This window comes from Anguilla rostrata, chromosome 18 (assembly GCF_018555375.3).
Source record: "Anguilla rostrata isolate EN2019 chromosome 18, ASM1855537v3, whole genome shotgun sequence".
NCBI classification, from domain to species: Eukaryota; Metazoa; Chordata; class Actinopteri; order Anguilliformes; family Anguillidae; genus Anguilla; species Anguilla rostrata.
In genome coordinates, this window is record NC_057950.1 from 8,563,176 (window position 1) to 8,590,281 (window position 27,106).

The 27,106-nt window shown below is 42.3% G+C and overlaps 3 protein-coding genes across 6 annotated transcripts in view; 1 reads left to right on the top strand and 2 right to left on the bottom strand.

The window, feature by feature from the left end:
* Positions 1-5,340: 5,340 nt before the first annotated feature.
* On the bottom strand, positions 5,341-9,227 carry fbxo5 (F-box protein 5). Its single transcript, XM_064318085.1, has 5 exons — positions 9,072-9,227; positions 7,303-7,972; positions 6,954-7,044; positions 6,381-6,536; positions 5,341-6,036 (listed from the first exon to the last, which is right to left on the bottom strand). Exons 2-5 carry the CDS (start codon positions 7,908-7,910, stop codon positions 5,782-5,784), a joined length of 1,110 nt encoding a protein of 369 aa, XP_064174155.1. The 5' UTR covers positions 7,911-7,972; positions 9,072-9,227; the 3' UTR covers positions 5,341-5,781.
* Positions 9,228-11,400: 2,173 nt separating this feature from the next.
* The window catches only part of mtrf1l (mitochondrial translational release factor 1-like), a 66,059-nt gene continuing 50,353 nt past the window's right edge, over positions 11,401-27,106 (bottom strand). Inside the window, exons 1-7 of one of the 4 annotated variants that reach the window (XM_064318078.1) lie at positions 15,791-16,602; positions 15,267-15,346; positions 14,532-14,715; positions 14,084-14,247; positions 13,242-13,359; positions 11,951-12,087; positions 11,401-11,661 (exon numbers count right to left, since the gene is read on the bottom strand). In XM_064318078.1, coding sequence (XP_064174148.1) covers positions 11,452-11,661; positions 11,951-12,087; positions 13,242-13,359; positions 14,084-14,247; positions 14,532-14,715; positions 15,267-15,346; positions 15,791-16,250 — 1,353 coding nt within the window. In that variant the 5' untranslated portion in view covers positions 16,251-16,602 and the 3' untranslated portion in view covers positions 11,401-11,451. Of the gene's footprint in view, positions 11,662-11,950; positions 12,088-13,241; positions 13,360-14,083; positions 14,248-14,531; positions 14,750-15,266; positions 15,347-15,790; positions 16,603-27,106 lie in introns of those variants that run through there. The other 3 variants (XM_064318079.1, XM_064318081.1, XM_064318080.1) reach the window with 3 other exon arrangements.
* Positions 23,629-27,106, top strand: part of slc29a1a (solute carrier family 29 member 1a) — a 44,846-nt gene continuing 41,368 nt past the window's right edge. Inside the window, exon 1 of the mRNA XM_064318084.1 lies at positions 23,629-23,650. The gene's annotated coding sequence lies outside the window, so the exon portion shown is untranslated. The remainder of the gene's footprint in view (positions 23,651-27,106) is intronic.

Genomic DNA, 27,106 nt, shown 5'->3' on the forward strand with positions numbered 1-27,106 from the left:
ATATTTAACAAATATCAAAATTACTGTCCCACTAATAGCAAAACACTGCATATTTAAAATAATGTCAGATTCAACAAATCACCAAAGCAGCTGCCAAATAAGTGCGTTTGTAAATTATTATAATTTTTTTACTTTTGTTAAAGAGGTGATCCAATCCAAGTAAACAACAGTCTGGCCTGTTAAACTTTTTCGTTGCAGTCATTTGGCAATCAATATGGTGGCGGGGGGGGGGGGGGAGCAGAAATAAGAAATATAATTTCATGTTCGAAACAACAAATCATTTTTTACCATTACATGCTTTGTTATAAGGCCATGGATCACAGGCAGCATTGTGTGAACCTAAAACAGGTGTAGATTAAGTAATATTTGCACATATGAGAAGCTCCCTTGAATGAACTGAATGAACAGTGACATGAAAGAGAAACTCATTTCAGCTGAAACACACGCACAGGATTGGTTACTAAAGAACCACCATAAACAAAGTGGTCAAGCCTTGCTTACTATTACAATGAGGCGGCCACATTTGACAAAGGTGTGTTAGACACAGGCACTCTAACTGTGATTGGGCACTTAAACAATGCACAATACTGTTTTGGGTGTGTGTATGTCTGATGGAGGAAAGTTATAAAGTGCAATGTAACATGACATTGATATAAATAAGCAGGCATAAAATATGCCACAGAATATTCTCCTGAATATTGGGGAACCGTGCCCCCCAGTGTAATTACTGAAGCTATTCTGACCCCCACCACACATACGCACACACAGTGCCAGTGAAGGCAGATCATAGATATTAATCTCTGCACAGAGAAAACGTCTTTGCACTGTTATTGAATCACCCCTTAGTACTGACGTCATCAAAATGACAAAAATACACTATTTTTAATTTTCGTTTAATACGTCCTCCTCAAAGGTTAAATGGTACATAACCACCTCAAATGTTAAGTGGTAGCTTCGCTACAGGCTAATCTATTTACGCAGAAAATGTGACCATCACATCTGATTCTGTAATTTGTCTCTAATTAGAACTAAGCAAAGCGATTTCACATTCTGCAAGTGAGACTGAAGATTAATCTTCAGCATTTACAATGACTTTTATAACGAACTTACATATAAAGCCTACGCCAAAATTTGCAGATGGAAGGGCCCCTCAATCGGAAGTAATCATTTCTTATGATCGACCCTCGGGGTTACAGCCGCGCATCATTTAGTATTTGACACAACAGTCTCATTGTGCTGTCGTTCTCGTCACTGCAGCGCTACGTATCCTAATGATGTCATAATTTCAGGATAGCCGCGGCAAAGGTCCTTGCTGTCCTTGCGTAGTCCTCTGTGATTTTTAATACAAGTAGGCTATGTTTACGCCGCTGTTTGATGCATTCTGTGTGCCTGCTGTAAATTATCAAATGCATTCTAGAATTAATCAGCTAAGGGTCACAGGCATAAATAAATATAGAAAGAAAAACTGAATTGGAGCGCATGAATGAAACGTGAGTGCTATATGTCTTAAGCAGCTTTTAGATGTGTGGCCATTGTTACGGGGTGATGTGGTATCTGTAGGGTTTCTACCACCTTGCACCATAGGCATGCCCATGCATTCACACCGGTGGTGGAACAAAATGAGTAGTTCGGCGACATAAACTGCACAATCTCCGCAGGGTGGCCGCAGTCACGCGGGAAGAAAATGACCAGCTTGTAACCAGGCACGCGGGACTCTTTCTGAAGATAGTGACAGACCATTAACTGCGCGTTGACATTTAGTCCGCGGAAATCCAAACTGTAGAGCCTCGAGCCGCGGAGGAAACTGACAAAACCGCGCAAGCCTGGACTGATTGAAAAGGCCGCTGCGGGGACAGGATTGTAAGGAAACACAGTGGGCGTATATGGATTTCATTAGTGGAAAAAAGACCGGTCCAGAATAATCTATTTTTACGTTTCTTTTGCAGTCATCTCTGAAGGAAAAAAACATTTCACTTGTATGACTAATTTCATCATAAAACATAAAACCAACTGCCAGTAATTTTCACCTTGAGGTAGGTTAGCTAATGACAGGAAACCAAACAGATTTTGGCCCAATTCCTGATTAAAACGAGCATGGGAATATAAAGGCAGAGGGGAACACCAGCTGTCTTCGGTAATAATTGTACATCAGCTCATGATGGGCAAAGAAGTATCCATGTCTCATATAATGAGTATAAGATTAGTTTAATTAGGCTACATATTTTGGCAACACCACAAAGCAGCAAGTCACTAACGACTTTCTTTTTGTGTATTCATAAATGTGCCATCCAAAAAAACATAAAATAGTTTGTGCAGTGGAGATCATGCATGATTTGGCTTCATTCATCCAAATTTTACATTGGATTTTTGGTTCTTAAACTAAGTGCCTATGTGCTCAGTCACCAAGCATGCTTGATCGGTGGTGCTGTCGACATAATAGTATTTTTACAAATCTAAATTCTCAAACCCAAAACCATACTTCGTGAAATTTCTGAGATAATTTTCCTCTGAAATATTATTTCTATTTCTCTAAAAAGTACACGGGGTTATCTTATAACGACCACAAGAACCTTCAACCTCCTGCTGAAACATCCCCTGGTACACAGGAGCTCAGCTCCAGAAGATGGTTATTCTGGTGCGCTGAAGGTGAAAATGCCTCTTATTTGTACAATTTAATTTCCAGACTGAAACACTGCAGTGCAATAATCCTCAAGCTTTCTCTTTCTGAAGCAACCTAATGGAAATGCAGTGTGTTGCTGTGAAAACATATTGCTGTTGAAATTAAATTCAACACGGGTGAAAAATCCTATTTGATCCCTGGGACTTGTCAAATGTTGTAAAGTAACATGTTCTCCACCAGCGTAGCCCAGGACAATCACTTAACAGTTTCTGCAGAAAGCCGGTAAGATAAATTTCTCACTTTTTTTTTTTTGAGAAATCAATTTTACCTTCCGATGAACTGAAAATGGCATCCGTGTTACATAATGGCTGGCTTGATATAACCCAGTCTTTGGATTGTATTTCTTGCACCACAATATAAATTGAAACTGGAAATAGTTTCAGGAAGTGTAAAACCTGATTTTGGGCATTGTGGAAAACTTGATTGGTATATTAAAAATAGAAATAGCCAATTATGTTCTCAGTATTGACAGTATCCTTCTGCCAAGTGTAGAAGGAAATCAATTTATTGTTTTCATAGAATGTGAGTGCAAGCACTGTATAACAGATCTGATGACAAAAATGTGTGGTTGGGTGCACTGTGAACGTCTTGGGTGTATAAATGCACATGTATGGGAATGCTCTGCTATACTGCCTTTTAGGAGTTTTGTTGCAGATGTTTACCCCCTAAGATATTATACATGACTAAGCTCCTGTGTCCAATTTTTGGGGGGTGACGTTAAAATTATTAAAATGTAGAAAAATTCTGCAAGCCTCCCCCCCCCCAAAAAAAATAGGCTGTTGTGCTGTTGAACCCAAACAAAATAGAATTCAGTATATCACCTTCTAAATTAAAACTCAAGAGAAAAAATTCATTGTCACTTAATCCAAAACACAGAAACAACGTTATACTTTTGGATCATACTGAAATTAAAGGTTGGATATGGCATTTTTGATTTTGATACCATATCCATACATTGTCACAATCTCATTCACAAAGTTTAGTTGTGCACACTGGTTTAAGGGGGCTACTTTGCAAATGCATATTCAAAATTATTTAGAAATTAAGCACATTTTTGCCAGCAGTATGTGTGTTCTCAGGAAGAAAAAAAAAAGTTTATTGTAAATTCATTTGTTAGCCTGAAAATACATATAAATTATACATTATGTATTACATACAAGCATTCGTAAATGAAATCCTAGGGAAAGTCCGCAGGTGGATATTTCAAAGATTTAGCGGGACAGCTACAGGACTGTAGCGTAATTCGAATCCACTCTGGATAAATGCTAGATACTGCTGGCAAACGCCCCACTGAACACAGATTAGCAGCATTAATGCCTAGATTCAGAGGCAGTGGCACAAAGCCATGCTCTCTCAGAGTTAATGGCCTAATCTAATCTCTCAGGCCCAGCTAATGTGCGAACTGAACCCAACTGCCTGACTTCCACTCGGAAGCTAATTGAACCTATTTACTGTCAACACGTCAAGTTGTGATTGTGAAGACATTTGTAAACTCATTAAACAGTAATTAAGGTATACTAAAACGTGACAGAAAGCTTCAGACTTTGAAAATCTGACAGATTATCTGGGGTCCTGTCATGCATTTCCTGACAAATAAAAATAAAAAATGTGTTAGCAAATCAACATCAATGTAAACTGTAGGCAGTTAGCCATACAACTTTTGGTATAGCCTGAAACAGCTGATTCGGATTCATTCACTGCTGATTCGTTCACGCTCCCCTCGAGAAAAGCATTACATTGCCATACACTGCCATCTAGAGGTGTAAAGAGGTGGTGCAGAATTTAACTAGTTTGTCTTCCCCATTTATTTTACTTCCGCTCATTTATTACCAGAGGTGGGTAACCCGGCTTCAAAGAGTAAAAAGACTGACCATGTATTTGCTCCACCACCATGCACTAAACCAGCTGATCATAATAATTAGTTCTCCTATCATGCTGAAGAGCTATGCTAATTAGAGTCAGCTGGTTTAGTGCATGGTGGTGGAGCAAATACATGGTCAGACTTTTTACTCTTTGAAGCCGGGTTACCCACCTCTGTTTATTACCTCTGCCAAAGAGGTTGTTTTGAAATCAGTCTGTTTGTCATTGCATGACAGACATACTGTATCTGGAAAAGTAATGGCCAGATTGCCATCAAATTTGCTGTGCACATTCATGTTCCCAAGAGGAAGACACCTGTTGATTTTGGTGACCCCATGACCTTTTCCGTTCACTCGATAAATTTTCCTGAACATAGTTCTCTACAGATGAACATAACGCAAAATATGTCATTTAAGTCATGTCTATATGGGTATGTTTTACACGATTCATAAAATGAGAATTTAAAAAACCAAGTGTCCGCCATGTTGGACTTGAAATATAATTTTTTGTAATACAGCCAGCATGAATGGGAACTGGAAAACCAAGAGGAATGGCACGGATGTTACCGGTCAACAGGGGCATCTGATCTTCATACCAGTATTCATGGTATGCCAATACAATGGGGTAAGCTCCACAAAATGACTTGTGTTATACCAAAGTGAAATATCTCCAACATTGCTAAGCCACATCCCCAAGGGTCTAACGTTGCCACGCCAGATCAACCGTGCTCAAATAAGGAAAACCGGCAAACTCACCACTTTCCAAGAAGTTTCTGAATAAAAGTGAAACAGCCGCTCAAATCTGATTCCATAAAAAAAGAAGGATTTTTATTGAGACCAGTTTAAACAATTAAAATTTTTACATTTTCACAATGAAAAGGACAGAACAGACAAGACTTTAGTGACAAACATCACTGAATTCGACAAACACAGAACGCACATGTACAGCTTTTATAAAACTCACATTTTATGATTTTATATTCACAAACTCCCAACCATTTCCTTGACCTTTTTTTTTTTTCTTCTTCTTCTTCTCTCTGCATCCAGCACGATTGTCAGATCGCGACAATCAGGCATAGTGGCTCATACGCTCGATAGTCGACGGTCATTTGAAATGGACCCGTTTCGGGAGGAGCACCAGCTAAAAATGTCAAAATACAAATTCAATAAATATTTTTTTAAATGTCTTTCCAATAAAAAAAAGTGCATAATCTTTTTCTTAAAAAAAAAAAGTCTGTGGCCTCAAAGGCGCCTGACGTTCCTCTTGCTTTGGGCGCTCCCTACGAGGAGGCAGGGCTTGGACTGGCCGGGGTTGCGGGACACGCCCAGGCGGCAGGCGGACGAGCCGTGGTACTGCGCCTGGCACAGCGTGCAGCAGACGAAGCCGCAGCTGCGGCGGGTGCACGCAGCCCGGCACGCGGCCGGGCTGAACCGCGCCGGGGACCCGCACACCCTGCACGGCTTCAGGCCCTCGTCCTGCCTCACCGTGCTGCCGATCTGCAAAAAACACCACACACGCAACCACGTTACGATTCTGCTGCAGACCGCCTCAGTCTTAAAAAAGGGATTAGCTCACTTTCTGGGGAGTGGGGGGGGTGCTGGTTAGCATTTGGGTTTCACTGATCGTTTTCCATCGAGCCAGCATTTGCATGATTAAGGATATTTTGGATATTTACAGAAGTTTGAAGACCTGCCAGCTCGACAAAGGCAGATAAGGGCATTCTGGGGATTGTAGTCCAAAGCAAGAAAAACGCACTTCACACACCACCAAAGCAGGCTGCGCAGGCCCATTATGCCTCCGAAGCTCATGACCGAGGGCGACGCGGCGCACGGAAAATTACCTCCTGGAATTCCCGAAAGCGGCTTTTCCGGGACGAGGTCTGGTCCTGCCCGCTTGGCTTCTGTATGGGAACGGAGGCCAAAAGCTGGACGTGGCTGAATGCACTCCTGGAAGGGTTGACGTCCCGCGTCAAAAGGGGCCCATTCTGTCTGGAATCCTGTATCAGAGGAACACAACTAAGCAACAGCAGCTAATGCTAGTACAATAACACAACTAATTATAAAGAGCAAAAACAACAAGTAATGCTCACCCATAAAATAATGCAGAGGGTAAAGTAACGGCTTCAAATCTATGCAAAACCGTCACCCAACTAACCAAGTGACCTAGCGCCAAAGGAATTTAGACCCAACGTCTTTCTCGGCTTTGCGCAAACTCTTCCATTTGAAACATTCCAGACAATGCTGAGGAACAAACATCAGTCCCACGCTAGCTGGCTTTTCACATTGTCCCACCACATTGGGGGGGGGGTTTCAAAGGTCCAGCTGACAGCTGGATGAGTTACCCAGGTTCCGCCACAGACGCTGAAGACAGTACGTTTCTATGGAGGACGCCTTTAATAAAGGGAGAGCCTTACCCAGAGCCTCTGTTCAGCTTCTTTACACCTTCTTTGTGCCCTCGGGTCACCGGAAATGATCTTCCGCCAGGTCCTGCTCACTTTTTTGCAGCTGCAGAGAGTAATTGCACACATAAGACGGGGGCAGTGAAAACACACGCAAGCCAAACTCGCATCCAAAACACAGCAGTCGTGTAGAGCAGCCACACATTTATTACAAGCAGTCATTTACACACAAATATTTTCCACGGCCGACAACTACTTATATTTGTGCAAAAGTTACAGTGTACATTTATAAGCAGATTACATGCACTTAAAGCACTGCATATAGGTTTGCTCACAAAGCAAAAACCCGGGCAAACGTGCTTACCTTACAAGATCACCGTCTCCCAGGAGGAGCAGGATCCGGGTCAAGAGGTGCTTCATGTCCCTCTTCAGGAGGCCCTGCAGCACGTCCACGTGCTCCAGCCCCATTTTCCCGCCGATCACGTTGTGCAGGCCGAACTGCCCCGCCAGGCCGTGCGCCACCGTCCAGTCGAACCGCCGCGTCCGCTCGTAGCCCTCGCCCAGCGCCCGGCACACGGCGCGCTGGTACAGCAGGGCCGGGAGCTTGGGGTCCGCCGGGCCGGCCCGGAGCAGGGAGGCCGCGGCCAGAGGGGTGGAGGAGCCGCCCGTCTGGTCGGGGGAGGCGTAACCGCTGTCCTCCTGGAAACTGCTGAGGGCCAGGGCCGCCGCCTCGCCCTCCAGCTCCCCGCAGCCCAGCAGGCTGGAGGATAGGGACTCCTCGCGGTTCTCCTTGTCCCGGGTGGCCGGGCTCTCGTGGGAGTCGAAGGTTAAGGCCTTCACGCACGCCGGGGGGCGAGGTTTGAGGGCGACGCTCGCTGGAGTCTTTTTGGGTGAAGTCCGTTCCAGCACCTTCTCACAACGCTCCATTTTACAGATAAGAGGGGCCTCTGGCTTGGTAAAAGGGCTTTTCATATTTATTTATTATTTTTTTTTTTTTAAATCTCTACTTTCCTCCAAAGTGCTTTTTTAATACCCTGAAGGAAAAAGAAGAAAAGAACTAAATAATCCATACTTGTCACTTATAAAACAAGCTGCAATATTTTATGACAGTGAATATTATGTCAAATATGCAGAAAACCAGCATTCACTATGTATAATGAATGTTAAACAATTATATTTACATTCGTTATATGAATTGCATATAATGGTAAACTACACATAGCCTAAGCAGTGGCGAGGACAGCAAACAAATGTCAAGTCAGGTTACACTTCTCGATACTGATCAACCTAACTTACTCATATTGTGCTACTATGATTAAAATTAAATGTTTGTTCACTTGATTTGACACTGTCCACGTTAGCTGGCGTTGTTGGGTAGCTCTGGCGCCTAAACGCCACATGCAAATTCAAAAGAAACTATTTTAGCGCCCCCCACCTCTAGACCAGACATTCGGGTTTTAGGGGCCTATCGCATTAAGCGTCTAAGAACAATCTTTTCTTCAATGGTTTACACGGAGTAAAGCATTTTGAACTCGAACAAAGTTAAGTTACATAGTTAGTCAAAGCCAGGTAAACGTTTACATTATAAACAAGGAAACATGAAAGGGGCTAACGTTAGCTAGAATCTCACAGAGCTTGCTTCTGGCTAGCCAGCAAATCAGGTACTTCATTGCTTATACTCATACATAATCGTGTTGCAAAGCCAAATAATTTGGCTACTTACACGGATGCATTTCACCCAAATAAATATATACGCCAGTTGGCTGGAGCGGAATAATCTACACTGTTTGCGGAAACATATATCCAATGTTGGCAAATTAATGTTAGCCAGTCATTTCCGTAGCTGACTCGTTGGCACATTTCAGCAAATTGCGAAGATTTCGGCTAGCCTTTTCTGGAACTATTGACTATTTATGGACCAATTTCCACTGCCACTGCAGGAATTGCAAGAAAAATAAATTACTTACATGTTAGCAAGATAGCGAACAACTTTGAAATATGCCTGCTAGGTCCGTAAATTATGCAGCGCAAGCCAAGAAAACTCGATAAACATTCTAAAATCAACGAGACTAAAGTAAGTCGGCTGGATCTTCATAAACGTGCCTCCATATTAAACAAACACGATAATCTTACCTTTTAACTTGTAATATTGTTCATGCGAAGCCTCTGGGTTAGTTTTGTTACCTGGCTAGTATCATTCAATTCCAAGACTGAAAAAGCGCCAGTTAAGTACTTTGAAAATTGCGGCCAAATGTAGTAGCCAGTCACAGCCGAGAGCGGGATACCTTTAACTTCGGAGACGAACCAATGATAGCTGAAGCTGGGACAGCGAGCGTTGAGGCGGGGCAATTCCGCAAAACGTCATCTGGAAGAAGCAATGCAACGCTGAGATGGATGAAACGCGCCAACAAGAACAACTAAAGCCGGGCACCCACCGCACGCGTATCGGCCGCGAGCGCACTACGCGCGTATTACGCGCGTAACTGAAGCGTAGTTGAAGTACTGTTATTACAACGGCAGCGGGCGACGTCGTCTCCACCAGATGCGAACGCGTCGCGTACCGGCTGCGAAGCTCGCGCGACACAAGCGAACTGGAGCGTAGTTTTTCGCTTCAGTTCTATTTTTTCGGCTTGTCGCGCGTCACGATGGCCTGTTTATACACAGAAATATGCTCTAAAATGCTAGGTATACATGCTCTGATTTATATTTCATCCTTATATTACTGGGGGTGTGTCCCTAGTTACCTCCCAGATATTTTATAAGCACCAAAAAAAAAATACAAGCCTTTTCGTTTTGTAAAAATAAATAAATAAATAACTGGAACCTGGGGAAAAGGCAAACTTAGTTTCGCTGTCTTATTTTGCGGAGGGGGTGGGGTAAATTTGAAAATACACCACAGAAAGACGTAGCCTATCGCACTTGGACTTCAAAGCTTCCGGTGTTCATGGCGTTGTGGTGTTCATATCTCTTCAAGATTAAACTGTTACTGTCTTTTTCATGATTAGCTGATTTTACTAAATATGATCCTATAAATGTTTTGACGTGAATGACAAGACAACACGGGAATTCCCAATGGTTGATTACGGATTATGTATTATGATCATTACATATTCTTCATGAAATTGGCACGCTTGTTAACCAAGCAAATAAATTAATACAGTTTGAGACTGATTGTTATGCAGGCTACGTTGCGATTTAAGTTTATGGTAATTCTTGAAAGCGTTTACTTTCTCACGTATTTACAAGTTAACGAAATATTACCAAATTAACAAACTGAAAAAGGTCTCTCACCAAAGTATTCACTTAACCCATAATCAACAGTCCTGAACAAACATGAAATACACGATGTAATCCCACTGTAGACTGCGAGAGCTACTAGGAATATATAGCTTTTACGCAAGCCTTTGCGCGACACAAACGGAACCAGTGGAGACACCCTACGCGTCGCGCCGTGCTGCTTCGCCCTGCTGTTTACGCGACGCATACGCGACGCGTGCGGTGGGTGCCCGGCGTAACCCGTACCCGAACTAACCTAATGGAAAAAAGAATCACAGAACGAGAGCGGAAGTATTCATGCACAGGACCTTGTCTTTGTAAGCAGAATGAAAAACGACTTTATCTGAGATGCAGTAGCATTTTTTATCGTCTTCCTATCAACGATTTAAAATAGGCTATAGATCTAACAGCTCAATTATATACTGTATGTGTGCGTGTATAAACTTCACTTGTTTCAGTAAGTGTTTTTATTGAAATTTAAGCAGTTTAAGTTCTGTAAATAACCTCACAAGGCAAGAAGTGGATAGTCAGAAGTTTTGGAGTTCATTAAAAAAGCCACTTTACGCTAAATAAACAGGGGAACAATTCCATTTTCTAATAAGTTAAAATCGAAGTAAGTTTGGGACAAACTGGACACAAAGCTCAACGAGAACTGACCGACAAGTACAGCAATCTGTGGGAACTTTCAGAACCATATGACTGACCTTGTTGTAGAAACATTCCCATGAATACGCTCAGCAGTTATTATTGCAAATGGTGGCTATTTTCATGAATCTAAGATTCATATTTGGGTGAATAAAAGGGTTTTTATTATCTCTGATTGCTTGAAAATTGTGGGTGAAATAAAACTTTTGACCTTAACATATCAATCATGAATAAGCATGGTAGTTCTACAATACTTAAGGTACTTATCAGAACAACAGTAAGTAACAGTCCTCATCTGATACTGCCACTGCACAGGGCAATGTAAGCAGACAGAGTATTTTAATTTAACGGCAAGATGTGCACTTTAATGGTAGGAAAATGTTGAGCTGAATGGCCTGTTCCCGTCATTATGTTATGTTATGCTGTACTATGTTATGTTAATAACATAATTGTAACCTCATTTCCTATCAAAGGAAATTCTAATAATGCACAGAAATAAACGCAATGTAAAAAAGAGATGAAGAGATGGTCCCACACCACATTAAATACAAACTATTATTTATTTATTACACACTTTTATTTCCCATAAAAATCAGTCATCTGATGTGTGCTCCTTCAAAATGTCCATGAGAGCTTCCTGTTCAGCAAACTGCTGTAAGGCCTCATTCATCTCCTCCAATAACTCTTCTCCCAGTAGGAACCCTTTCACATCGTGGAGGGTCTTCCCAATCCTGTGATCTGTGATTCGGTCTTGGGAAAAGTTGTAGGTCCGAATTTTCTCGGATCTTCCTTTGGTGCCAATCTAATACAGAACAAAAAAAGCATATCTCTAGATCCTACTGTATGAGGATTGGAGTCAGTTCGATTTTAATTATGTCAATTCAAGAAATGAACTGAAATTCAGTTCATTCCTAGACTTCAATGGAATGAACCAAACACTGTATTGTTGCGGTCATGCCGGAACAAATAAACCTACAGCTGGTGTTATAAACTCACTCTTCTTAAAAATTATGCTTATTCTACCACAGAAATCTGCATGACATTGTTCATTATCCGTTACAGACACAGTTAAAGGTTTGCGGAGATGGTACCTGGATTTTGCGGGCTTGGTATCTCTTGCTGGTCTCGTCCTCCAGTTTCAAGCTATACAGTTTGGCTCGCAGGATCTGCATGGCTTTTTCCCTGTTCCTCAGCTGGGATCTTTCCTGCTGACACTCGGAAACCACACCTAAAAAATAAAAATAAAAATCACAGATGAAACTACAGTTCAATAATGTCACTGTGGTTCACCGAGACCACAAACTGAAAGAAAAACAATGATTTAAACTGCACTTAGGTTCACCTAATGCTGAAGTGAACAGAAACCTGGCAAGGGTTTACTAGCCCCGCCTGTGGTAAATATGAACATATATGCCATAACCAATTTGCTTCCTAATAATACTACATAAACACGAAAACATAAAATTGCAAGACTTAAGCGGAGTCATGCATTGATGGACGTGTGTCAGACTCTCTATCAGGCACTACCTGTGGGGATGTGCACAATTCGGACTGCGCTGTATTGTGCTCAACCTGAGGGGATGTGCACGATTCAGACTGTGCTGTATCTCGCTCTACCTGTGGGGATGTGCACGATTCGGACTGTGCTGTATCATGCTCTACCTGTGGGGATGTGCACGATTCAGACTGTGCTGTATCACGCTCTACCTGTGGGGATGTGGACGATTCAGACTGTGCTGTATCATGCTCTACCTGTGGGGATGTGCACGATTCAGACTGTGCTGTATCGCGCTCTACCTGTGGGGATGTGCACGATTCAGACTGTGCTGTATCGTGCTCTACCTGTGGGGATGTGCACGATTCGGACTGTGCTGTATCACACTCTACCTGTGGGGATGTGGACGATTCAGACTGTGTTGTATTGCACTCTACCTGTGGGGATGTGCACGATTCGGACCGCGCTGTATCATGCTGTACCTGTGGGGATGTGCACCATTTGGACCGCGCTGTATCATGCTCTACCTGTGGGGATGTGCACGATTCGGACCGCGCTGTATCATGCTGTACCTGTGGGGATGTGCACCATTTGGACCGCGCTGTATCATGCTGTACCTGTGGGGATGTGCACATTTCGGACCGCGCTGTATCATGCTGTACCTGTGGGGATGTGCACCATTTGGACCGCGCTGTATCATGCTGTACCTGTGGGGATGTGCACATTTCGGACCGCGCTGTATCATGCTGTACCTGTGGGGATGTGCACCATTCGGACCGCGCTGTATCATGCTGTACCTGTGGGGATGTGCACCATTCGGACCGCGCTGTATCATGCTGTACCTGTGGGGATGTGCACCATTCGGACCGCGCTGTATCATGCTGTACCTGTGGGGATGTGCACCATTCGGACCGCGCTATCCGTGGTGTTGACGTGCTGGCCTCCTGCTCCACTCGCCCGCTTAGTTTCAATCCTCAAGTCCTTTGGGTTGATTGTGAAAGTTATCTTGACAAAAACAGAAATAAACCCCAAGATTAGATTCTTGCCCACATACTAGCTTTGCCAAATGGCTCCCCAGAGGGGACAAAACACGTGCAATCACAGTATGGCCAGTACTGCACTTGTGGGGTTTATGAGAGAACTTGTGATCATTTCTGAGGGAATCATGGGAACCAAAAACAAACTTCCTGAACATAACTGTCATTTTATACACTCTCTAGAGATTGACAAAAAATGACACTATATAGTGCATTAGTCTGATAGTTCCTGGGTGCATTAATTTATTTTGGCATAAGTTAAAAAACATTTGATTTAGGTTATGTTTTGCAAGTATGCCAGCCTACATTTTTAAAAAAAGGTGAGTCACACAAAATTTTGCTCATTAAATAAGTTTCGGGCTTGGATTGTTCTGGAACCACTGCAGATAGGGGACACTGCTTGAACAAACCTTACCCTCTCTGCACATTTAAAAAAATATATTTTTGCCTAATTTGTCCATTCTGAACTTTCTGAATTACTTGCAGATGGATTCATGTTATTACTTCATACACAATCTAACTTTTAGCTCTTCCACGTCTTTGTAAAATGCTGTTAATGTTTTTTGTTGTTGTTTGTTTTAAGCATGATTGTTAAATGTATGTAACACAGATTTTTAGTGAAGTACACACATTGACCTTAGGGGGGCAGTAAAGATCTGCTAAACTGAATGTCTTGCCTGATGGAACCTCACCTCTGTGGGTTGGGGCAGGATTGCCACCGTCATCGTGCTGGTGTGCATGCGCCCCTGCTTTTCGGTTCTGGGAACCCTCTGCACTCTGTGGACCCCGCCCTCAAACTTCATCTTCATGTAACTCTGTGGACCACTGATGCTTGCAGTAGCATGACGTAGCCCTCCTAATACAGAAAGGGGGGGGGGGGAACATGCCAACACCAGTGGTGAACAACAAGGGCCGATCTGTATGCTTGGTGACACCTTTTTACTGTAGTAGACTTAAGACAGAACCATTACTTAACTGTTCCTGTACTACCTACAACATCCTATTTTATTTTTATTTAATGTAATCTCATTGACATACATAAAAAACAAAACACAAGCAGAGATTGAAGACAGGAAAACACACACAGCAGCTATAATCGGACAGTGTACAACACTGGTGATGATTTCTGCAAACACTGACCTATTTCACTTGGCATGTACTCCAGTACTTCAAAGAGCCACCCCTGGAAGGCGGCAAAGTTCTGGTACATGTCAAACACCTCTGCTGTGAAGAGCATGGCCTCTTGTCCTCCCACACCGGCACAAACCTCCAGGACCAGGTCACTTTCGTCCAGCTCCTCCACAGGGATCAAGCGTGAGAGGATCTGGAAATCCACATGGGAGAGGACACGCTGACTTCTGCGACAAAGCAGGAAATGATCGAGAATTCCAGACTGAGAAGACACATTGACTTCTGGGATTCAGGATTGATGAGATGCATTGAATTTTGGGATTACGCATTGAGAAGACACACTGATTTTTCGGATCAAGCAAGATATGAACTGGGATTCCATATGGAGAAGATTCACTGACTTTCAGTATCTCTTCCATACCCCATTCATTGGAACACTATTTCTTTTCATTTCAGCTGATGGTGTTTTTGTTAGACATGGGTCATTGATGTGAAGTATAACATAGTGCTTCATACAGTACACTATATGACCAAAAGTATCTGGATACCCCTTTGGTCTGGGGCTACAACATATCTTATATATCATGCACTGTCTTATATATACAGTTTGTGGAAAAACATTTGGACCATATGAACCACTTTTAAAAAGAAACTGGCTCCCAGGACAATGCATTTGAGGAAGGTCACATTAGAGAACTGTATGGATTTTTCCCTATAGTATAGAAAGACAGCATAGATTTTCACCTTTTGCCGGAGTTCCTGTATAGCCTCTTGGCATGCATTCCTGTCATTTTCTGCCAGTTCTTGCATTTCAGGATCTTCATCTGTAAGAATGTAAAATTACGTAAGTAAGCACAACACAAAAATAAAAAAAGAAAAGAAACTGATCTTTATTTTTTACCAAAATTTAGCAGCAATGTTAATTTAAGCGATAGCGTTTTGAAAAAAAATCAATTTCAATTTTAGTGTATGTTGTTCATAGGCGCAGACAGTTGTGTGCAATTAAGGATATTATATATATTTACAGAAGTTTACAATGGCCTGCAATGGCTTTACAATCGCTGGTGTGGTGGCATTTAAAGGTTCATTGTCAGAAGCAAGAAATCACTCCAATGAAGCTGGCACAGAGACATTATTTTTTCTAAAACCCCAGCAAGTTGACCATCTGTTTAATTATTTACAGAAATTTCACCGAAGTTTCATAGTTAAATTTGACCACTGCAATGACCTCCCGTGCACTCTGCAATGGAAATCACTCAGTAGCTAACCTTTTAGCAAAGCCTCCGTTTCCTCGTATTCCTTCTGTTTGAGTTCCAGATTTTTGACGTGCTCAACCAGCGGGGCTAGATTGGCAACCCTTGTTCTTTTGAATTTCATATATTCTTCTCCGACTTGTTCTGTCTCTGGCAAGTTGACACTTTTCAGAAGGTCTCTATACTCGGTCTCCACTTCCTTCAGGTAGTGCTGTAACGACTTCTTCCTGAAGAGCTCTTCAACCGAAAGCAAGTTTGTTGACATCGCCTGATGTGTAACATGCAGGGTTCTCCGTATTTGTAGCATACGGTGCAGAGATTTAATTGTACGTCCAATGCCCATGCAATCAGTTCTGGACATACCAGATGAACACGCTCTAAGATTTTGCAGGATACAGCCATGCGTCTTGAAACAGTTCAGTCTTACCCACTGACGTACAGCGGTCTTGCAAAAAAACATGCCAGTCAGAGACATTGCTGAGTATTACTTGAGTCTTCTTTATTAGTAGTCGTTTAGGCGGAAATCATCGCACACTAATCTGTGTATTTGACTTACTACTACTGCTTACTAGTAGAAATAGCTACATATTTGTAGCTAACTGGCTAACGAACATGTTGCAGGTTAGCGTACCAAATAAACATAATGACGCTTTTCTGAAATATACAGGATGAAATTCAAAATAAAAATGTATTTTTCTACCAGCTAACGACAATATATGCAACGATTAACTTGTTAAAACCCACATATTTCACTCATTTTAATACAGAGAATCGCTACTTCCTCAAGGACGCTGACACAGACACATGTTGTAAATGCGTAATGTTCCACGTGGTTTAGTTACCATATGTCCATTGGTAAACGCGCACGTTTTACTGGCGTACAATTCTGAAGACGCCGATGTTGTTTCAATACGGTAGAGGAAGAGTCAAGCTTGAAACGAAAATGTATGAACTAGTAGCTAAAATGAACAATATAATCGATTTAAAGGTCTGGTATTTCCTTTTTAGATTAATTTCAAATTGTGTTATCTTTTTCAATTTTCCACAAAGTTACAAGCAAAAAGAATGTACCAACTGTATATGTGTGTGTGTGTGGTACAAACAAAAGCCAGTATGCCCAGTGTTTTATTATTATTATTATTATTATATTACTACTTTTATATTACAACTATTATATATATTACTGTAGTCGTAAATGATCTGTCCATGTTGATGTGTCACTTTGGTGGTGTATGTGAAGTTTTCCTTGGTGATTTGCACTTGATGTTGTTCTGGCACCCGTGCTGTTTTTCCAAAGTGTTTTTGGCCGGAGTTTTTATAATGTGCTGACATATCTGTGTGTTTTGAATATATGTTGTCTGGATTTTGAAAGAAATGGCTTTTATTGGAAGAATGTGCAATATAATAAAATATACATCTTTATTTTTACATCGCACTCGCTGAGTGCCCCCGACCCCCTCCTGTGAAATGACCAACTTCGGTTGAGGTATGAAAAAAGCAAAAGTGCTATGTGTACCTTTCAATTATTGCAGCTGCCCGTCAGTCTGGATGCAGTTCCTTTTGTGACCCACAGATGGCAATCTTAGTAACACAATCACCAAGACCTCTTCATTGAAATATAGTCTGACTTAAGCCAGTTGCATCATAATTTCTGTGCTCATAAGTATTTCAACATGCAAGGCAGATCCAACAGCATCCAGCATAAGTGTTAAAAACAGACATCAGGAAAAGGCTGTAATTATGATGCCTTTAGGGCAGAACTGCTCATTATCAGCACTCTTTGAACTGGTTTCAGACTTTAAGAATGTGACCTTTAAGAAATTAATGCAGGCTGAAGAGTGAAATTCACTGATAACATGCATCTTATATCTTCTAAAAAAACACAGTGCAAACAGATGCTCACAGAAGTATGTTAGGGCAATAAAAAATACCAAAAAAACAACTGCATATTCTCACTTTAAATGGACCACAAAGAGTTGTTTTCACACATTTTTGTGGGTTGTCATCACATTTTCCTCACTAAGAAACGAGGACAAAGCGGGTTTTTGTTGCTGTTATCAATTAAAACCTTTTTAGATACATTTTTAAAAATGATTTTATTGTATTGCATACATTTCAGGATATATGTGAAAACAGAGGAGCACAGTACTTTTCAGGGGTTATTTAAAAATTATTTTTGTTACTCTTCGTACATTGGTGGATAGACAGGCAGTCAGACTGACTGATACACAGACACATGTAAGTCATGCGGCTACGTAAGTACGACAGTCACATAATGTGTAATAAAACATGTACTGTACTAACCAAAGCACCAACATGGTTCTAAATGATCATATATAATTTATGTATATTTAGTAATGTAATTTGTATTTAGTTATGTTCAATTAAATCTTTGCAGAATGTTGCTGGAAGCCAAGAGGATGTGATGTCATCACCCAGACATCTAGATCAGTGGTCTCCAACTCTGGGTCTGGGAGAGCTACGGGATCTGCTTGTTGTCATGGTTACTTTGCATTCATTCAATCAATTAGAGCAGTTGATTACAAAGTTACCTCACCTCACCTGGTTGCTAAGGTCTCAACTGGGATTTTAAGGCGAAAACCAAAAACCAGCAGATCCTGTAGGTCCTGGGCCAGAGTTGGATCTAGACCGCTGATCTAGATGAATCCCCTTGGATCCACCACCCATGCCCTCAGTTCATGGCGCGGCCCTCTTTAAACAACACTGGCAGAAACTCAACATTCCTGTGAAATGCTTGGGCCGGCTGCCCCACGTGTCACGGGGGGGGGGAGAAAAAGATTAATCTCCAGCAGTTTTGCGTGCTAATTATTCAGGGGAACTGGGGGGATTTGCCTCAAATGGGTCAAGCCGGTGACCATGCTGTTTTACTACAAATGTTTAGGGGCAAAGGGGGAGGGAGAAGCCTAGACCTCCACTAAATGCTGCATGTTAAGAGTGTCTGTGTCAGGATTCCATGAATCCCAGGATTCAGCAGAATTTGAACCCATGCAGGAGCAATGAGCAATTGTGCTTATAACGGCTTTATTAACCAGGGTTTTTTCGATTCTGGATAGATCTGGATGAGGCCGCGTCCTACAGTGATTGTAAATACAATCCGATGCAGTAACAGTAAATCAAACAGCCTGTTCGTAAACAGTATCACTCCGCACACAAACCGTTACTTTACTGTGATATAACAAAATAATATTGTCATCAGTTGTTTCTCTAGGCCTATGCTGTCACCGTTTTATAAAACGCTTCGCGTCGTGCCTAAAAACACCCCTATAAGTCGTATTCGACCTATAATGTGTTTGCGATAGGCTACAGCACGGCCTTTCGTACCGTATTGCTTGATTATACCGCAGAACAAGTCTTTTTCCTGACAGTGGCATCATTTTAAATATGTATAAAAATATACATTGTACAAAATACCTTGTTTTATGTAAACAATTTTCACAGGCCCCCAAAACTAGATTTTAGAAAGGAAGAAAGAAAAAGGGTAAGCAATGCACGTGGCTGAAATGCATTTATTCTGACAAATTCCTTTGACATAACGCAGTGTATTATTTCAATATTCACTCGATATCTCAATGGTCATTTCTTTGTCATTATCCTCGGTCAGATGAATGAAATGGATTTTAAGATACTGTACAGTCATTTTTAAAAAGGTGTCTGCTCATTTTGAAGATATAATGAGTACACACAAGCCTTCCTAACTGTAGACTTGTCTCTACCTAAAGGACTGGAAAATGTGAGGTGACTGGAGCTTTGTGTTCCAGGTCCTGCAAGTATTTCTCTCCATGGCAACGTTTTTGTACTTGTTTTTGGGGAACTGCCCGAAAAACACACACCCCCCCCCATTGACAAAACCAGGACTGGCAACCTTCCCTGGAATAATCTCTAAATGAGGGGATAAACGATGTGGGTTCATTAATATATATATATATTTTTAAATCTTGGGTTTCAAGGCTGGAACTGTTTGATCTTTGAGAAGATGATGGAAATAATGTAGCAATTGTTACGCACGTTATAATTTAATATACTCGTTGGGCTCTTTCTTTTCTTGCCTGCCTGGGGTAAGCCTGAACTATGTTTTTCAATTTCCTGTTTTGCTGCCATTTAAGGGAATTTTTTTTCTGCTGGAAAGAGAACATCAACCAAAAAATGAAGACGATGAGAAGTTAAGAACTTCTCTCATTTGCCTCTTGTTTCAAGAGGCCTTTTTTTTTTTTTTTGGTTAGGGATTTTTTAAAGCCTGTGGGCTTTGTTTATAATTGCAACAAATTAGTGCGCCATGGGATCCCTGGCTCGCTGCTTTCTGAAATCTCTCTTTCTGAAAAGGAGTTGACTGTTCTTTTCACCCTGGCGTGATTTGACAGGAAAAAAGGCATGCTGACCTGACCATGCCTTTTGCTGTTATAGGTTTGAGCGCTGAGTGCTACAGACTGGATTATTAACAAGATAAAATGGTAAAACTCAATAAGCAATACGCGGCAAAGGACATGAACGGACTGTTGTGCAATTTTACATACAATCATATATAAACCCTCTGCTGCTTTTGCACCACGCTACACTTTAGGTACATTTGTAGAGACTGCAACAGGAGGAACAGTGTATATTGTCTGTTTTCAGTGTTCACATGGGTAAGGCCTAAAGGAGGTAAAACCAACCTGACATCTTTGAAGTTAACAAAGGAAATTGGGAAGAATTTGAAGGCACAGCTACTAGGAATTGGGAATTTAAGAACGGCTTTGATCATGTTTCCCTTCAACTCATCAATAACTGAATGGCTGCTTGTGTTATTATACGAAGCTAATTCTGCCACTGCCTTACAAATATACATCATCCAAAGCATATGGAATGAAAGACAAGAAGCCGCTGAAACGAGTGCATGTAAAATCTCTAGGGGGTAGTGAGGACACACTGTGTAATAACATCTCCAAGGGGTACGAGAGAGTGCTTATTTTGTCATTTTATCTATGTTTACCATACCATTTTAAACTTCAAAGGGACGAGGGGTTCATTCAGACCTGAGCCAAATGCATATCTGAAATAATTTGACTCTTTGATCATTTGACTTTTGGATGCCAGTGAAATTTGAAAACTCTCCCGTAATTCACCAGGGATTTTCAATTAAACATGTAACAAACCAAAACATGCAATCATATGGTTGTGTCTTAAGGTATATATTACTAGGTTTGTCTAATCATGAACCTATGCTTTTCCATAAGAGCCTAAAGCATTGTAATGTAATGTACTTTCAAATAAAATGTAATCTCAAATTTAATCCAGGTCTCAAATTAGCACTTTTCACAAAACCTCAACACTCAAAATGTTGCAGAAACTGGGATTACAGGGCAGATGTTGGACAAGAGTCTGAACGGGTCAGTTCTGCATCTTGATTTAAAAACGTAAACAGTTCCTATTATTTGGGAACAATCATTCCAAACCTTACAAGCTAATTCAAGTACACAGCACCTTTAATGAGCGGGATTACACAGACCAATGGCAGACGAACACCCAGTCCTCATGGGAACAACTTGTTCCCATGAGCCCACACACTGAGCCGGCCAGAGGCCTAACCTGCATGTCTTTGGACTGTGGGAGGAAACTGGAGTACCCGGATTCCACACAGAAAGGCCCTCGGCCAGGATTTGAACATGGGACCCTCTTACTGTGAGGCAGCAATGCCATCCACTTCACCTTCTTTGTAAAGTGGGCTATACAAATAAGGAATTTAAATCGGAATAAATTTGATTGGTTGCTTGATTTATTCATTGTGATTTTATTACCGGAGTTTTCACTGCTCCATGTATGCGGTATGTGTCGTTATAACGTAATCCAACATGGGGTTCGAATTTCAACATGTCTGAATTTATCTGCCCTTGCCAAATCCTGCCGACTCAAAAATTCTTCAGTTTTAATTATTTTTGTACCATAATAATCCACTGACTGTGTCAATACATGAAAGAGATCTTATACCAAATGTGTGCATACGCTTGCTAGCTTATGATGGAAGAAAAGAAGAAGAAAGACTTTAGAACTGCAGGGCATTTGTTCAGTTTATAAAGTTTCCCCTCTAGGTGAGTGCAAACCCTTGTGCACCTGAGTGATTTATGAAAAAACCAACATCCCCAACCAGGCATAGGTAACATAGGCGGTCACCCAAGACGCCACCTGTCTTGGGGGGGGGTAGCAGCGTTTTTGTTGCAGTGGTGCAAAAAGAAGAGGATAAAATCCATTAGTTGCATTCATGATAGTCACTGATCCTCCCCTGAGCGGGTACGCAATCACTACCTATCGCAAATCCCACATCCCAACATGACCTTCTAGCCATAGGTCAGGCGGTCACCAATACGCCACCCGCTTTGGAGAGGCCTCTGAGCCGTCCACCTGGACTAGAACCAGCCGCCACTGTCCGCGTGCGGAAACTGCAACTGTTTTCCTGCCACTGCCTTCGACAGATACTCCTTCCTCCTGACCATCAGTACTTTGAGCTCACAGCAGGTATGACATCAGAGGTCACACCTGCTTCTCAGCCTCAGCCCCCCCCATCAGGGCTATTAATAAGAAGACAGGAGCTTGTGACCCTGATGCAGTTGTTGTCAGATTCTTGCCAGCATGTTGAAACAGAAGAAAAAAACCCACCAAAATAGGTGGTGAGTTCGACCTCTTTAGTGCCATAATGCCTACTGTGAGCCTGTCACTCCAGAACACCTCAAGCCAGTTCAACACTGCTACATATAAAGCACTATTATGAATCAAAGTCCTGAAGACAAGAGCAACTGAGGGCAAAAATTTCCTTTACGGGAAGGGAACAGTAGAATCCACTGAATACACTGGGCAAGGGCGTAGCCACCCCATCCCCCCATAAATTAAAATGGGGGGCATAAACTTTGGGGGGGGGGGATAGCTACCATTTTGGCAATACATATTTATTCTAAATTAAATTGTTCTTTTGTTTTATTTATGAAAATGTGTTCATTAAATGCATTATCTGAGATTTGGGGTTTCGTGCAAGACTATGATTTTAGTGCCTCATGGCTGAACACTTCCCCCTCTACGGTAGTGATGACGCAGCACATGAGCGCGCTTGCACACCAGGCGCGACACACCTGGAGGATTTTCTCAGATGACCGTCATATGATGTAACCTGAGGCCATTCGGCTAGATGTGACATGGCTCCAGAATGTGCATGATCACAAACATTAGCACTCTACCGCCTTCAGTGGATTAAAATAACCTTTTTTAAAATCTTGTTTTAACCCGACGCGCTCTTTTAAATGAACTGATTTCAATAGGTTCAGGAAGAATATTTTACTAGCCAGTTTGATGTTAGCCTGGACCAAATTATTTTGCTATAAGGCACTTACAGAGAATAATAGCCAAATCAAGAACGTTGCAGGGGACGCAATAAGCGTTGTGAGCATCCGAAAATAAATCGTGTGAACACTTTGGGAATTAAAAAAAACCAAACCGAACTACGCACCCAGTTTTAACTATTAAATACACCATTTTCAGGCTGTTTGTCACTTTAAGAGACAGCGAAATTATTTACAGATGTTATGTGAGTGGAAGGCGTTTTATTTTCGCACTAAACGTACGACAGCTGACGAATTTAAACATATACAGGAATGCAAGCTTGCTTAACGTCTCCATAAAACGCAGTAGGTTGGCATTTTTGGCACAATCCAAAGGCAGACCTGACTGTACGCTAGCAGACCTCAAATGTAAATACCTGCAGTTTAACTCAGGATTTCGTACGCTTGCACCGCCAGGATAACGGAAAAAAGGCAAAAGAGCCCACTAACTTTGTGTACTCGTCCCAACCGTTCGCGCACAGGTGAAGAGAGGATCACGCAACAAATAGAACATGTAAGTTGATTCTCCCGTGCGTTCCTTAGAAACGTAGATATGACAAAACGTTTCGTCGAGGCTCTAGATGGATAAATAAAATAAAAACACTTAGCATACCACAGCTAAGTAGCTGCAAGGTCGGATCGAATTCATACTGCTACAACCAACGCTCCAGGGTTTTTTGCACCCATTAATGTAATCCAAAATGAGCTGAGAAAATATTGGCTTTCTGGCCCTCTGCCTGATTGTGCACAGTCAAAGCAAGCATAGTATCTGGTTGCTTAACCTGTGAAGGTCAGTGCTTTGTAAAAAAAAAAAACCATATCAAACTCAAATAGACCGCTGACTGTGATCAATCAGTTCCAGCAACACAGGATGGTAACTGATTCATGTCAATGAACCGCCACAAAGGACCTCATTCATTTTCATTAATATCGTCATTTATCAAACTTCTGGTAGGAGAATATGACACATATTTCTATGCTATGTTGAAATAATGGATAATGGATAATGTTCATGTGGAATATCAGATGTTCCTGTGTTGCATGTCCCGAAAAATTAAAAAACATGTTAAAAATGTGCATTTTACTTAGACAGTGCCATTTGTGTCAATGGTGCTGCACCCTGCTGATTTTAAATGCTCATTTTTTTGTTCGATATTTGTCTTAAAGAAACTGCAAGGAAGTTATTCTCAGTGGAGAAGCATGTATGAATTTGGTTCATGCGTGTCTGCTTGCATGTGTGTGTGCATAGTTGTGTGTGTGTGTCTGTGTGTGTGCGTACATGTGTATATGTTTATGTGTGAATCTAGACTTGGGTATGTGTGTGCATATTTGTGTGTGTGTGTGCATACAGTATGTGTGTGTATGGGCGTGTGTTTGTGTATGCGTGCGCATATGCATGTGTGCATGCATGGCTATTCGGGTGTGCATACAGCATGTGTATGTGTGCGTGTGTGTGTGCATTCATACAGTATGTGTGCATGTGTGTGTGTCTGTGCATGTGTGAGCGTATATGTATGTTTGCATACATGGCTATTTGTGCGTGGAGCAGTGTTTGTGCCTTTGAGGGGCTACAGTGTTTTGTCAGCTGGAGCGGATGTTGCCTTGGACCTTCGATTACTGCCATTGCAGCACGACTTGTGACGGGTCTAACGGTCGAGTCCCTGCGGTGCGTGAGAACCGTGATCAGGCCAGAGAGAGACACAGGGTCCCCAAAATCAGGCCTGCTGTGGCCAAACACTACACCGTTGGTTCACAAACCAGCTTTGTCTGATGATGACGATGACGACGTGCAAATTCACATGCAGTACAGGGGAGACGTATGGTGTGAATGTTTTGCAATATAAGTCACGCTCAGCAGATGAGCTTTTTAAATAGACGAGTGAGAAGCTCAAATGTGTCGGTGGGGGTGGGGGGTGGGGGGTGCACACCACAGGGGGGTGCCCTACAGAGGAGCCTGGGAGAGCAGGGTGGTCAGTTGGCAGCTGGGCCTGTGTGTTTGAGAGGAGAGGAGCAGGTCAGAGAGACCGGCCGGGGCATGATGGTGGGGGTGGGGGGGGGGTGGGGATTTGTAGTTGCTGCTGCCTCTCACCAGTGGGCCCCGCTTGGCTTCATCACTGCCTGTCGGGGCTGCGGGTCACTTTCGTTCCAAGTCAATTTAGGAAATTTTATTTCAGTTAGATTTGTGATTTGGGAAAAACTTCCAAAAATTGCAGCGCTTCATGAGGAGATTTCAGTTAAATTCAATTTTATTCGTATCACGCCATTTTATGGAGACACTGTCACAAAGACTTTTCACAGTGGAAAAAGAAAAGAAAATTGAGCAAAAACCAGGCTAAACCCCCCCCCCCCAAAATAAATAAATAAAAACCTCCCCATTAGTTTAATTTGTTGAATTTTATCTAATTTCCTGATCTAATTTTAAATTATGTGGTAGACCTGTCGTGCTCACAGCTTGGCAGAAGGGTAGTAACGGTCCTTACAGCTCCAAGACTCTGTGTTCAGCTTTGACATTGCAGATAATTTCAGACAGACTTTCCAGCTGTCTCTCAGCTCTCAGAGACGGACCAGCGGTGGGTGTAGACTCATACATCCCTACCAGACAGTACTGGAATGCACAACTGCTCTTGCCAATGCAAGGTGGGCGAAATCTTTCAAAAACAAAAGATAGTGCTCGGATCACGAAGGCATGAGCGAAAACATCTGCGTTAAAATGGCATGACGACATTTCGGCACAGTGCATTCTTAGCCTAGCATTCTGCGCTCTCTTAATTAGCCCGTGTGAAGGCTGTCGAGCACAAGCACACCGAATTCCCACAGTGATTAACGCAGTCCGAGAAAACGAAGGAAAACTTTTCTCTGAAATGCGCTATGACTGTGTGATACGTTTAAGGTCAGAACATTCAGACAATTTACGCTCAGAATGTTCAGAGGCAGAGTCCTTCTCTCTTTCTCTCACACACATACACACACACACTCTCTCTCTTTCTCTCACACACATAGGCACACACTCTCTCTCTCTCACATGTACACACATGCACTCTTATGCGCTGTCTGTCTCTCTCTGTCTCTCTCACACACACACACACACACACACCACACATACACACATACAAACACACACTCACACACTCTCTCTCACACATATACACACAGTCTCACTCACACACACACACACACATAAACACACATACACCCTCTTTCTTGGTCTCTTGCTCTCTCTCTCTCACACACACATACACTCTCCTTCTCTCCCTCACTCCCTCCTGTTATGGCCTGCTAGAGAGAGACACTCATGCTTAGCAGATAACCGTAGCATAACCATAGCAATCGCGGGAGGCCCCAATGCGATGGTCGGATCATGTGCAATCGTTTTTTTTGTTTCAGGTTCTGAAATGCCACACCTCATTCACAGTTGTAGAGTTTGCTGATGCTGATGCGTGTGTGTGGGTGTGTACATGTGTACTTTGACGTCGGCGTGCCTGCAGACCCACACACACCCTCACACTGCCGCCCTGAAGTGTCACTCAGTCCTTCGAGCAGGTGACATTAGAGGAAAGACTGAGCCAGCATGTCTTCATATAGAGGGACCAGCTTCACAGTGAGAAGCCCTCAGTCAGCAGCATGTACCTCACAAAGATGTCTGAAACACATGCTTGGTGCAAAACACTGCTGTTGCGCAAAGGTTAGATCATCGCAGCAATACGTTCAACACCGCTTGGGTACAGCCATTCCACAAGTCCCTGGAGACTAACGTCAAGGGGGGGGGGGGCTTGATAAATAAAACTAAGTGCTAGGTCAAATATGGGTCCACAGGCATACGGTGTATTCACCAGGGTAAAGGCCGGTAGAACTGAGAGCCTGTCTGTGAATTCAGATGAGATTTTAATTAACGATGGCAGCCGGTGCGCTCATATGCGCATTCAGAAAGGGGCACTTTTTTGTTCTCTGAGGTACAATTCCTGTTAAGGTT